At 47.3% G+C, this 14,220-nt stretch overlaps 2 protein-coding genes across 2 annotated transcripts; one reads left to right on the forward strand and one right to left on the reverse strand.

Annotated features, from left to right (window-relative positions):
* Positions 1-3,567: 3,567 nt before the first annotated feature.
* LOC100091398 (olfactory receptor 14A16-like) lies at positions 3,568-4,530 on the forward strand. Its single transcript, XM_029057261.1, has one exon. The coding sequence runs from the start codon at positions 3,568-3,570 to the stop codon at positions 4,528-4,530; it is 963 nt and encodes a 320-aa protein (XP_028913094.1).
* Positions 4,531-10,832: 6,302 nt separating this feature from the next.
* Positions 10,833-11,807, reverse strand: LOC114808958 (olfactory receptor 14A16-like). Its single transcript, XM_029057267.2, has one exon. The coding sequence runs from the start codon at positions 11,805-11,807 to the stop codon at positions 10,881-10,883; it is 927 nt and encodes a 308-aa protein (XP_028913100.1). The 3' UTR covers positions 10,833-10,880.
* Between the last annotated feature and the right edge of the window lie 2,413 nt (positions 11,808-14,220).

Raw genomic sequence — 14,220 nt, forward strand, 5'->3', positions numbered from 1 at the left:
TGTGTGGGCTGGGTTGTAGAAAGAGAGGAGTGAGGTGAGGTAGGAGGGCACAAGGTGATGGAGTGTGTAAAGCTAATAGTGAGGAGTTTTATTTGATATGGAGGTGGAGAGGGCAACCACTGGAGATTTTGGAGGAGGGGGTGACATGTCCTGAACTTTTCTGTAGAATGATAATCTGGGCAGAGGAGTGAATTATTGACTGGAGTGGGGAGAGGCAGGAGGTTGGGAGTTCAACAAGTTAATGCGGTAATCTAGGAGGGATAGAATGAGTGATTATACTAACGTGGTAGCAGTTTGGATGGAGAGGAAAGGTCGGTTTTAACAATGTTGTGAAGGTAAGAGCGACAGGATTTGGTGACATTGGATATGTGGGTTGAATGAACGAGCGGAGTCAAGGGTAACGCCAAGGTACAGGCTTGTGAGACAGGAAGGATGGGTGGTGCCGACTAGAGTAAAGGGAAAGTCTGGGAGAGGACAAGGTTTGGGTGGGAGATAAGGCATTCTGTTTTGGACATGTTAATTTTGAGGTGATAGGGTGATGACATCCAAGTAGAGATGTCTTGAAGCCAGGGGGAGATGCGAGCCTGGAGAGAGGAAGAGAGATCAGAGGAGAAGATGTAAATTTGGGTACCATCCGCCTAGAGATGGTAATTGAAGCTGTGGGAAAGAATAAGTTCTCCAAGGGAATGAATGTAGATGGAGAATAGAAGGGGACTGAATCACCCTCACCCGCAATGATCTGGCCACTTACTTCAACAGGAAAATTAACAGCATCAGGTCTGAACTCCCCAAATCACCCTTCCCTCTCCTCCATCCTCCCTTCTCTTGACCCCTTCTTCTACTTTCCCATCCTTCCTTGTAGTATCTTCAGAGGAGATCTCCTCCTTCCTCTCAAGTGTCCCCCTTCCCACATGCACATCAGACCCCATTCCCTCCAACCTTATAAAAATTCTCACCCCTTCCCTCCTCCCCTCCTTAAATTCCATCTTCAACTGCTCACTCTCCTTGGCTTCTTCTCCTCTGCCTTCAAACATGCTCATGTCTCCCCCAACCTAAAAAAAACCCCTCCCTTTACCCCACAGCCCCCTCCAGTTATTGCCCCATCTCCCTCCTACCCTTTTTTCCAAACTCCTGGAGCGAGTCATCTACACTCACTGCCTAGAATTCCTCTCCTCCAACTCTCTCCTGAACCCACTCCAATCTGGCTTCCGTCCCCTCCACTCCACTGAAACCACCCTCACAAAGGTCACCGATGACCTCCTTCCTGCCAGGTCCAACGACTCCTACTCCACCCTAATCCTCCTCGACCTCTCAGCTGGCTTTGACACTGTCGACCATCCCCTTCTCCTGAACATGTTCTCCAACCGTGGCTTCACTGACTCCGTCCTCTCCAGGTTCTGCTTTTATCTCTCTGGCTGTTCACTCTCAGTCTCCTTCACTGGTTCCTCCTCCCCCTCCCATCCCCTAGCTGTAGGGGTTCCTCAAGGGTCAGTTCTTGGCCCCCTTCTGTTTTCCATCTACACTCACTCCTTTGGTGAGCTCACTTGCTCTCATGGCTTCAACTATCATCTCTCTGCAGATGACACCCAAATCTACATCTCCTCCCCTGCTCTCTCCCCATCCCTCCAGGCTTGCATTTCCTCCTGCCTTCAGGACATCTCTTCTTGGATGTCCTCCAGTCACCTAACACTTAACATGTCCAAGAGAGAGCTCCTTATCTTCCCTCCTATCTGTCCTCTCCCTGATTTTCCCATCACAGTGGACAGCACTGCCATTCTTCCCATCTCAAAAATGACTCTGCTCTCTCATTGACCCCACGTACCCAATCTGTCACCAAGCCTATAGGTCTTACCTTCACAACATCGCCAACATCCGCCCTTTCCTCTCCATCCAAACCGCTACCAGGTTAATACAATTTCTCATAATATCCCGACTGGATTACTGCATCAGCATCCTTTCTGACCTCCCAACCTCCTGTCTCTCCCCACTTCAGTCTATACTTCACTCTGCTGCCCGGATTATCTTTCTACAGAAACGTTCTGGGCATGTCAACCCCTGCCTCAAAAATCTCCAGTGGATGCCTATCAACCTCCGTATCAAGCCAAAACCCCTCACTATTGGTTTCAAAGCTTTCCATCACCTGGCCCCCTCCTTCCTCACCTCCCTTCCCTCCTTCTACATCCTAGCCCACACATTCCGCTCCTCTGATGCTAACCTTATCACTGTGCCTCGTTCTTGCCTGTCCTGCTGTCAACCCCTGGCCCACGTCCTACCTCTGGCCTTGAACGCCCTCCCTCCTCACATCTGCCAAACACACTTCCCCCCTTCAAAGCCCTACTGCAGGCTCACCCCCTCCAAGAGGCCTTTCCAGACTTAACCCCCTTTTCCTCAGCTCCTCCCTTCCCTTCCCATAGCCCCAACTTGCTCTCTTTGCTCTACCCTCTGCCCCACAGCACTTGTGCATATATGTACATATCTAGAATTCCATTTTATCATATTAATGCCTGTTTACCTGTTTTGATGGCATATATCTATAATTCTATTTATTTATATTGATGCTATTTATTGATGCCTTTTACTTTTTTTGATGTCTGTCTATCCCCTTCTAGACTGTAAGCCCACTGTGGGCAGGGATTGTCTCTTTATTGCTGAATTGTACTTTCTAAGCACTTGGTACAGTTCTCTGCACACAGTAAGCGCTCCATAAATACCATTGAATGAATGAATGAATGAATGAATGAATGAATGAATGTTTTGCTCCGCTGTTGCCACTCTACTCACTGTACCTCAGTCTCGTCTATCTCACTGCCGACCTCTCTCCCACATCCTGCCTCTGGTCTGGAACACCCTTCCTCTTCATATCTGACAAACGGTCACTCTCCCCAACTTCAAAGCCTTATTAAAACTACATCTCCTCCAAAAGGCCTTCCCCGACTTAGTCCTCCTATCCTCTCCACCCACTCTCTTCTATGCCACCCTTGCTCTTTGATTTGCTCCTTTTAGTCACCCCTTCTTCAGCCCCACAGGGTTTATGGCCATATCTGTAATTTCTTTATTTATACTATTGTCTGTCTCCCTCTTTAAACTGTAAGCTCATTGTGGGCAAGGATTATTTCTACCAACTTTGTTATATTGTACTCTCCCAAGCACTTAGTACAGTGCTCTGCACACAGTAAGTGCTCAGTGAATACGACTGATTGTTTGAGATATGTAAATATATATTACAAACTATTTAGCTATATTAATGTCTTTCTCCTTCTCTAGACTGTAAGCTCATTCTGGGAAGGGAACATGTCTATCAACTCTGCTGTATTGTACTCTCTCAAGTACTTAGTACAGTGCCCTACAAACAGTAAGCACTCAGATTGATTGATTGATTGATGGCATATGCTCTGTGGCTGTTATCATGCACCACATTCCAGAACTTTTTATCTTTGATTCCTGTCTTGATATTTGATTCTTGGTACCACACAACACTCATATACTAACAAAATACATAACTAGTGTTCGTTCATTATCTTTTCTACTTCTCCTTGAACACATCTAGTGAATCAGACACCCTAAGAGATGGCCAACGTCACCATAGTGACGGCATTCCTGCTCCTGGGGTTCTCAGAGGTCCAGGAGCTGCAGCTGGTCCATGCCATGCTGTTCCTCTTGGTCTACCTGGCGGCCCTGGTGGGGAATCTCCTCATCGTCACCATCACCAACCTAGGCTGGCGCCTCCACACCCCCATGTACTTCTTCCTCAGGCACTTGTCTGTCCTCGACCTCTGCCTCATCTCCATCACTGTCCCTAAATCCATCCACAACTCCCTGATTAATAACAGATCCATCTCTTTCCTGGGCTGTGTCCTCCAGGTTTTTTTTGCTCTTTCATCAGTATTTACAGAACTGGTCATCCTCACAGTGATGTCCTACAACCGATATGTGGCCATCTCCCACCCCCTGCACTATGAGGTCGTCATGAATCGAGGGGCCTGTGTGAAGATGACCACCGCCTCATGGCTGAGCTGGGTGCTGTCTGCTGAATTACACACAGCCAGCACCTTCTCCTTCTCTTTCTTTGGGTCCAACGTTGTAGGCCAGTTCTTCTGTGACATCCCCCAGTTACTCACCATCTCCTGCTCTCCTGACCTCCTCAGCGAGGTGGTGCCCATCTGCGTCAATGTGGCTTTCGACTTCTGCTGTTTCATTGGCATCATTGTCTCCTACATCCATATCATGGCAACCGTGCTGAGGATGCCGGCAACAGAAGGCTGGAACAAAACCTTCTCTACCTGCCTGCCCCACCTCATCATCATCACCATTTCCCTCTCCACTGGGTTCTTTGCCTACCTCAAGGCCCCCTTGGACTCCCCCTCAGTTATGGACCTTCTGCTGTCTATGTTTTACACAGTGGTGCCCCCCACCCTAAAACCCCTCATCTACAGCCTGAGGAACAGGGACCTGAAGGTCACAATGGGAAAATTCTTAAAGGGCAAATTTTGCACAAGAGAGAAGTCTCTGCACATCTCCCATTTGGCTTAGTATATTCCCGGAGGCAAAATGCATACACATTTTCATCATTTGTTATCACCACACTTCATTCCTTACTATGTGCCAGGCACTGTACTCAGCACTGGAGTAGATACAAGCAAATTAGGTTGGACACAGTCCACGTCCCAAATAGGGGTCAGTCTTAATCCTCATTTTACAGGTGAGGTAACTGAGGCACAGAGAAATTAAGTGATTTGCCCAAGGTCACACAGACTATAAGCTCGTAGTAGGCAGGAAATGGATCTGTTATGTTGTACTCTCCCAAGTGCTTAGTACAGTGCTCTGCATGCAGTAAGCTCTCAATAAATGCAATTGACTGACTGATTCACCTGCTGAGTGACAAGTGGTGGAGCTGGAATTAGAATGCAGGTCCACTGACTCCCAGGTCTGGGATCTTTCCACTAGATCATGCTGCTTCGTTGTGCCCCAGTTATCTCATCTGTTAAATGGGGATTAAGGCTGTGAGCCCCTTGTGGTTCATGGACTGTATCCAAACGAATTATCTTCTTTCTACCCCAGTGTTTAGTACAGTGCCTAGCACATCATAGGAACTTAAATACCATTCAATAAATGCTATTACTACTATTACAAACACTGCTGTTGCTGCTATTAATACTTATGGTATTTGTTAAGTGCTTAGTATGTTCCAGGCACTGTTCTGAGCACTGGGATAGATACAAGATAATCGGGTTAGACACAGTCCCTGTCCCGCATAGGGCTCACGGTCTTAACCCCCATTTTACAGATGAGGGAACTGAGGCACAGAGAAGTTAAGTGCAGAGTCACAATTAGAACCCATGACCTTCTGACTTTCAGGCCATGCTGCTGCTTACTGCTGCTACTACTTTCCCCTTGGGCATGCTACCTTCAGTCATTCAACACTGACCCCAGTCTCATTCACTTACTCTCCTTGTCCACGATAAGTACTCGATATATATGATTAATTGACTTGACTCCCAGGTCACTAGTTCATTTTCACTCTCCACCACTGAAGCTTACTTTCATGGAGTTGGGTGGAGCAAAGGGGTCATCCGATAGAATACAGGGGTGATTATCCCAGTTACCTCTACCAAACTGGACTCCCCTGCCATACCACTGCCCTTTGTGTCTCCACATTGCTGGACTCCCCTAATCCCACTATAAACCCAGCCCACACACTTAATAAATGCCACTGATTGATTGACTGGCACAGTAAGTGCTCAATTAATACAATGGATTAACTGATTGCTCTGCACACGGTAAACACTCAATAGCATTGACTGATTGATTGTGGGCAATCCGATTTTTTTGGTATCCACCACAGGGCATGGTACATAGTAAGTGTTAAATACTGTTATGATTATTACTGCTGTTTTTGTTATTATTATGATAACGCTTTTGGGTAAGTAAAAGAGACATTTCAGGCCACCGAGATGTAGAAATGGTGAAGCCTCTAAGAGGGAGAGGTGGAGAATAGATCTGGGACTAAAACCCAGGTCTCCTGATTCCCACGATCCCCTGCTGCCTCCTTACCCCCTGGCAATTTGCCAACCTTCCCTCTGAATTGGACTCCAAAGACTGTTTTCCGGGGCAGGTGACCTGGGAGAAAGGGAGAATGTCATGGGAGAATGTCAGGAGAGATAAAGAGAGTTGCTTTCTCACTAACGTTGCCACGACCACCATCTGGACTGGAAGAAAGCCACGTCTATGTCAACTCAGCATCCAGGGGGCAGGAAAAGAGGTTGGCATGCAGGTGGCATCCTATCCACCAGTAAATGTGATCCTCCACTGCATGACCATCTCCATCCAGATGGAACATAGCTAATAGAAGCAGCAGGGCGTAGTGGATAGAGCACAGGTGTGGGAGACAGGTCATGGGTTCTGTTCCTGGCTCTGCCACTTGTCTGCTGTGTGGCCTTGGGCAAGTCACTTCACTTCTCTGTGCCTCAGTTAACTCATCTGTAAAATGGTGATTGAGACTGTGGGACTCACATGGGACAGGGACGGTGCCCAACCCGATTTGCTTGTATCCACCCCAGTGCTTAGTAAAGTGCACGGCACAGAGTAAGCACTTAAAAAATATGACAATTATTAATAGTCTGCTTGAGGGGAGATGGTGGCTTTATGGTGCTGGCTTTATCGGAGTGACTCCGAATATCCCTCTTTGATATCCTCATTTCTCCGGTTCATTTAATCAGCCCCAGAAGGAATTAGTCCCTCCTCCCACAGCTTTGGCGTTGCATCTCTACATTTGGTATCCTTTTTCTAAAGGTTTCTTTAAGATACTGATAGGCAAGAAGTAGGTAGTCTCCACAACACTGTTTTGCGTCAATCAACTAGCAGGGAGGGTCGATACTTGACTCTTCCCCTATTTGACTGTAAGTCGCTTGTGGGCAGGGAACACATATGCTTTTTTTGCACTTTTTCTAGTCCTTTAGTAATGTGAATTACAAGTAGTAATGTGTATTACAAGTAGTGTGAGGTTTTGGTTTTTTTTAAATGGAATTTGTTAAATGCTTACTATGTGCCAGACACTGGAATTAGCGCTGGAGTAGGTAGAAGTTAGAAACAGTCTGTGTCAAATTTAGGGATCACAGTCTTAATCCCTGTTTTACAGATGAGGTGACTGAGGCCCAGAGAAATTAAATGACTTACTCAAGGTCACACAGCAGACAAGTGGCAGAGCCAAGATCGTCTTGTTTCGTCTAATGCTGTTGAGTGGTCTGCGACCCAAAGTGGCTCCATGGATTCAACTCTCCCAGAATGCCCCACTCTCCAACTGTAATTGTTTTGTGAGTGTATTCATACACTCTTCTTGGTAAAAATATAGAAGTGATTTACCACTGCCTTCTTCCATGCAGTAAACTTGAGTCTCCACCTCGACTCTCTCCCAGGCCTCTGCTGTCCAGCACGGGTGAGTTTTGACTTGTAGCAGATTGCCTTTCACTTGTTAGCTACTGCCCGAGCTAGGAATGGAATGGGTGGGCCTCTGCTAGACTCTCCCTCCCATAGCTGAGACTAGGAGAATACTGGAAACTCTCCAGGGGTGATCCTGAGAGGGGGATCCAAGATTGGAGCTGAATAAAGATCATTACTACTACGACAACACAGTGTAGTCTCATGGAAAGAGCATGGGCCTGGAAGTGAGAGGACCTGGGTTCTAATCGTGGTTCTCCACTAGTCTGCTGGGTTACTTTGGGTAAGTCACTTAATTTCTCTGTGCTTCAGTTCCCTCATCTGCAAAATGGGGTTACAATACCTGTTCTCCCTCCTACTTAGACTGTGAGCCCCACGTGGGAACTGATTATCCTGGGTGTAGTACAGTGCTTGGCACACAGTAAGTGCTTAACAAATATCATTATAATTATTACTGCTACTGCTACTATCTTCTATCACTGCTTGTTACCTCCTTGAATGCAGGCACCACTGATGATAAAATTTATCTATGAGTGTAAAATTCACAGTCCACATTGTACACACAAAAAGACTTTCCCTGAATGTGTTGTCATGCTTAGTGCTTGCAGTGCCTGGCTCTGTATTCTTGTTTGCCTCCTGTCTCTCATGCCTTACAAAGGTCTGGTTTGAAGGGAGCAACTCCTTTCGTGATTGCAAGATTCTGTGCTGGTGTATCTTCAGCAACAGACTCCCAGTTTCCAATTGAGTTGCAATATTGTCTGAAGCTTGGTTTTACCGTGTCCTCAAAACGTTTCTTCTGCCCTCCTTGTTCTCAGTTTCTCAATTTTAACTCTCCACTTGGCAACTCTTTGGATATTCTGCTATTGTCCATTCTCCTCATGTCTTCCATCTAATAATAATATTGGTATTTGTTAAGCGCTTACTATGTGCAGAGCACTGTTCTAAGCACTGGGGTAGACACAGGGGAATCAGGTTGTCCCACGTGGGGCTCCCAGTCTTAATCCCCATTTTACAGATGAGGTAACTGAGGCACAGAGAAGTGAAGTGACTTGCCCACAGTTACACAGCTGACAAGTGGCAGAGACGGGATTTGAACTCATGACCTCTGACTCCAAAGCCCGTGCTCTTTCCACTGAGCCACGCTGCTTCTCTGTACTATCTATTGTAGCTGTTTAAGATGAGCAGAGCTTTGATGCTCAGAGACTTCTTTTAAGTAGCTCTTGAGAAGCAGTGAGATCTGGGAGCCTGGGAAAGAGCCTGGGCCCGGGAGTCAGAGGACCTGGGTTCTAATCCTGGCTCTGCCACTTGTTTGCTTTGTAACCTTGGGTAAATCACTTCACTTTTCTGTGCCTCAGTTTCCTCAACCGTAAAATGAGCATTCAATACCAGTTCTCTCTCCTACTTAGACTGTAAGCCCCATTCATTCATAATTCATATCTACCCTAATGTTTAGAACAGTGTTTGACACATAACAATTGCCTACCAAATACCATAAAGGAACAATTGATGCTCAAGAGTTGATCCACACTTCTGCTTTCTTTTCCTCTTCAGGGAGAGATTCAGATCTCCAAGGAAATGAGCAATCACACGACAGTGACGGAATTCCTCCTTCTGGGGTTCTTGGAGGTCCGGGAGCTGCAGCTGGTCCATGCCACCCTGTTCCTCCTGAACTACCTGGTGGCCCTGATGGGAAATCTCCTCATCATCACCGTCACTGCCATTGACCAGCACCTCCACACCCCCATGTACTTCTTCCTCAGGAACCTGTCCGTCCTCGATCTCATCATCATTCATTCATTCATTCAATAGTATTTATTGAGCGCTTACTATGTGCAGAGCACTGTACTAAGCACTTGGGATGAACAAGTCGTCAACAGATAGAGACGGTCCCTGCCATTTGACGGGCTTACGGTCTAATCGGGGGAGACGGACAGACAAGAACAATGGCAATAAACAGAGTCAAGGGGAAGAACATCTCGTAAAAACAATGGCAACTAAATAGAATCAAGGCGATGTATAATTCATTAACAAAATAAATAGGGTAACGAAAATATATACAGTTGAGCAGACGAGTACAGTGCTGTGGGGATGGGAAGGGAGAGGTGGAGGAGCAGAGGGAAAAGGGGAAAAAGAGGGTTAAGCTGCGGAGAGGTAAAGGGGGGGTGGCAGAGGGAGTAGAGGGAGAAGAGGAGCTCAGTCTGGGAACGCCTCTTGGAGGAGGTGAGTTTTAAGTAGGGTTTTGAAGAGGGAAAGAGAATCAGTTTGGCGGAGGTGAGGAGGGAGGGCATTCCAGGACCGCGGGAGGACGTGACCCAGGGGTCGACGGCGGGATGAGCGAGACCGAGGGACGGTGAGGAGGTGGGCGGCGGAGGAGCGGAGCGTGCGGGGTGGGCGGTAGAAAGAGAGAAGGGAGGAGAGGTAGGAAGGGGCAAGGTGATGGAGAGCCTTGAAGCCTAGAGTGAGGAGTTTTTGTTTGGAGCGGAGGTTGATAGGCAACCACTGGAGTTGTTTAAGAAGGGGAGTGACATGCCCAGATCGTTTCTGCAGGAAGATGAGCCGGGCAGCGGAGTGAAGAATAGACTGGAGCGGGGCGAGAGAGGAGGAAGGGAGGTCAGAGAGGAAGGGAGGTCAGAGAGAATGTCCTGAATGTTTTTGTAGAAAAATGATCCAGCAGAGTGAACTATGGACTGGAGTGGGGAGGGACAGGAGATTGGGAGGTCAGCAAGGAGACTGATGCAGTAATCCAGGCATGATAGGATGAGTGATTGTATTAATGTGGTAGTGGTTTTGGATGGGGAGGAAAACGTGGATTTTAGGGATGTTGTGAAGGTGGGAGCTCGTTGCGGACAGGGATTGTCACTGTTTATTGTTGTATCGTACTTTCCCAAGTGCTTAGTAGAGCGCTCTGGAGATAAATATGATTGAATGAATGAATGAATGAATGAATGAATGAATGACAGGATTTAGTGATGGATTGAATATGTGGGTTGAGTGAGAAAGAGGAGTCAAGGATAATGACAAGGGTATGGGCTTGTGAGACAGGAAGGATGGTGGTGCCATCTACAATGATGAGGAAGTCATGGGGAGGACAGGGTTTGGGTGGGAAGATGAGTTCAGTTTAGGACATGTTAAGCTTGAGGTGACAGGAGGACATCCAAGTAGAGATCTCTTAAAGGCAAGAGGAAGAAGTTACAATGTGTCAACCACTGATCTAAGTGCTGGGGTAGACACAAGTTAATCAGGTCAGACAGAGTCCCTACCCCACATGGGACTCACAGTCTAAGTAGGAGGGAGAACAGGTATGGAATCCCCATTTTACAGTTGAGGAAACTGAGGCCCTGAGAAATGTCCAAGGTCACACAGCAAGCAGTTGGCAGAGCTGGGATTAGAATCCCAGGTCCTCTGACACCCAGGTCTGAGTTCTATCCATTAGGCCACCTTGCTTTTCAGGGAAGTTTCCCCTTGAGGACCCTGCCCAGGGCGGCCTTCATGTCTTTGTTCCTCAGGCTGTAGATGAGGGGGTTCAGGGCAGGGGGCAATACCGTGTAGAACACGGATACAAGCAGGTCCAGCTCTGAAGGAGAGTCAGAGGGCATTTTTAAGTGGGCAATAAATCCACAGGAGAAAAATATGGCTATCACAGCGAGATGGGGCAGGCAGGTGGAGAAGGCTTTGGTTCTGGCCTGCACAGACGGGATCCTCAGTACAGTGGACAAGATGTGGAAATAGGAAACCCCCATGAACAGGAAGCAGCCGAAATCCAACATGATGCTAACGCCTATCAGAACCAACTCCGGCACAATGGAGGGTGAGCAGGACAGGGTTAATAGCTGGGGGATGTCACAGAAGTACTGGTGGATCACGTTGGAGTCACAAAAAGGCAAGAGAAAGATGTTGACGGTATGCACGAGACCAGAGAGAGCTCCGCTGAGCCAGGAGGTGGCGGCCATCTTCCCACAGGCCCCTCCGTCCATAATGATGTCATAGCGCAGCGGGTGGCAAATGGCCACGTAGCGATCGTAGGACATCACCGTGAGCAGGGCGATCTCCAGTGAAGCAAAACAAGCAAAGAAATAGAGTTGGGCAGCACAGCCCAGGAAGGAGATGGATCTACGGTCAGTCAGGGAATTGTGGATGGAGTGGGGGACAGTGACGGAGATGTAGCAGAGGTCAAGGATGGACAGGTGCCTGAGGAAGAAGTACATGGGGGTGTGGAGGCGTCGGTCGAGGACGGTGATGGCAACGATGAGGAGATTCCCCAACAGGGCCGCCAAGTAGACCAGGAGGAACAGCGCGGCGTGGACCAGCTGTAGCTCCCGAACCTCCGAGAACCCCAGCAGGAAGAATTCCATCACAAATGTATGATTGGCCATTTCTCTAGAGGTTCCGTCGCTTGCCTAGAGAAGAAGAAACAATGGAAGAAAATGGAGGCAATGTTGACACTAAGGAGGAGGATGAAAGAGGCGTCCACATTTCCAGCATTGCCTGAGGGCAGTCACCCCCAGCATAGGGGAGAAGCAGTGTGGCCCATTGGCTAGAGCTCAGTCCTGGGAGTCAGAAAGACCTGGGTTCTAATCCTGCCTCTGCACCTTTCCTGCTATGTGACATTAGGCAACTCACTCAACATCTCTGGGCCTCAGTTACCTCATCGGTAAAATAAGGATTAAGACTGTGAGCTGCATGTGGGATATAGACTGTGTCCAACCTGATTATCTTGTATCAACCTCCTCGCTTAATACAGTGCCTGGCACATAGTCAGTGTTTAACAAATACTACAATTTTCATTATTATCATCATTAGTACATGGGATATCCCGCTCCTTTGAAATGAAAGGAAAGAGAGTACGTACAGGGGAAGAAAGAAAGCCATCATATAATGGAATAAACATATGGTCCTGGGATTTAGGAGAGCCACAGTCTAATCCCAGCTTTGCCAATGGCCTGCTGTGTGCTCTTGGATAGAACCTCTCTGGGCCTCAGTTTTCTCATCCTTAAAATGGGGATAAGAAACCTGTTCTCCCATCATCTTAGCCTGGCATCCCCATGTGATACAGGGACTGTGTCAGATAGGAGTATCTTGCAACTAATCCAATGCTCTGGCACTTATTCAGAATTTTAATAAATGCCATCATTACTGGAGCTGTGATTGGACCATGGGTGCAGTGAAGAGCGGTATGACCTAGTGGAAAGAGCTCAGCCCTGGGAGCCAAGGTCTTGGGTTCTAGTCCCGGCCCCACTTCTTGCCTGCTGTGAGCTTGGGCATGTCACTTCCCTTCTCTCTGCCTCAGTTCCCTCATCTGTAAAATAGGGATTCAATGGCTGTTCTCCCTTCTACTTAGACTGTGAGCCCCTTGTGGGACCTGATTAGCTTGTATCTACCCCAGTACTTAGTTCAGTGCTTGGAACATAGTAAACACTTAAAAATATCACAATTATTATTATTATCATTCTTACAGGGGACATATACAAGACGTGGGGGGGGGGGGCATAGGGAGGATCAGGAGTAACCAGAATGGTCTCTGGAAAATTGATTTGACACTTGCCCTTTTGTGGTCAGGGCTTCTAATCCCGGCTCCACCACTTGTCTGCTGTGTGACCTTGGGCAAGTTACTTAACTTCTCTGGGCCTCTGTTATCTCATATGTAAAATGGGGATTGAAACTGTGAGCCCCCTGTGAGACAGGGACTGTGTCCAACCCGATTTGCTTGTGTCCACCCCAGCACTTAGTATAATGCCTGGCATATAGTAAGTGCTTAACCAATACCTTTATTATTATTATCATTATTATTATCATTATTATTATCATTATTCTCTCTCTCACTGCAAAATAGAGAGGCTGGTGCAAGAAAGGTATATGGAAGGGCACTGTCTTATGCTCCAGATGGCACCCTGCTCACACTGCCCAGTTCCCAGGGAATTGGCATGGTGGAGAGGGTGAAGGGGTACCAAGATGCCATCATGCCTATCACGACCCAGGTAGCAAGAAGGCAGAGCAGGAGATGGAGAGGAGGCACAGTGGCATTAAACAGGTCTACCATCTCTTTTGTAATGTAATCTCTGAGGTGCTTAGTACGGTGCTCTGCATGCAGTAACTGCTCAACAGATGCCATTAATGATGATGATTTACTGTATGCCTATTGAGGGCTTCTCACTGAAATAAATACTTGATATATACAGCAGTAACAAGATACACATTTTCTGCCCTCAAGGAACTTACCATCTAACAGAGAAGATGCACAGACAAAAATAATTCACAACAGTGAAAGCTGGACAAAAAACAAAGATGAGGCGGGAGGCAGCCCCCCAAAAAACTTCAAGAGGAAACAGCTGATGCATTCAGATTAATAGATACATAAAATATTCAAAAAATAAATATGTATGTAGAAAAGTGTTGAATCTTGTCTCTTTCTCTTTTCTTTCCTTGCATCCTCATTTTCCTACACACTCACCTCCCCTCCTCTCATCGTTCTTGCCCTCTCCTCTCTTCTTCTTAGCTCCTTGCCTTCTCTCCCCTCTTCTTCCCTTCCTTCCCTGGCTTCTGTCCCCTTCACTCCACAGAAACTGCCCTCTCAAAGGTCTCCAATGACCTCCTTCTTGCCAAATCCAATGTCCACTACTCTATTCTAATCCTCCTCTACGTCTAGGCTGCCTTAGACACTGTGGACCATCCCCTTCTCCTGGAAATGTTATCCAACCTTAACTTCACTGACTCTGTTCTCTCCTGGTTCTCCTCATCTCTCTGGCTGTTCATTCTCGGTCTTTGTGGGCTCCTCCTCTGCCTCCCACC

This window comes from Ornithorhynchus anatinus, unplaced genomic scaffold, assembly GCF_004115215.2.
Source record: "Ornithorhynchus anatinus isolate Pmale09 unplaced genomic scaffold, mOrnAna1.pri.v4 scaffold_77_arrow_ctg1, whole genome shotgun sequence".
Taxonomy (NCBI): Eukaryota; Metazoa; Chordata; class Mammalia; order Monotremata; family Ornithorhynchidae; genus Ornithorhynchus; species Ornithorhynchus anatinus.

Bases quoted from the DNA above. Each gene is read 5' to 3' on its own strand.
- LOC100091398 (XM_029057261.1), top strand. From the start codon at position 3,568: ATGGCCAACGTCACCATAGTGACGGCATTCCTGCTCCTGGGGTTCTCA.
- LOC114808958 (XM_029057267.2), bottom strand. From the start codon at position 11,807: ATGGCCAATCATACATTTGTGATGGAATTCTTCCTGCTGGGGTTCTCG.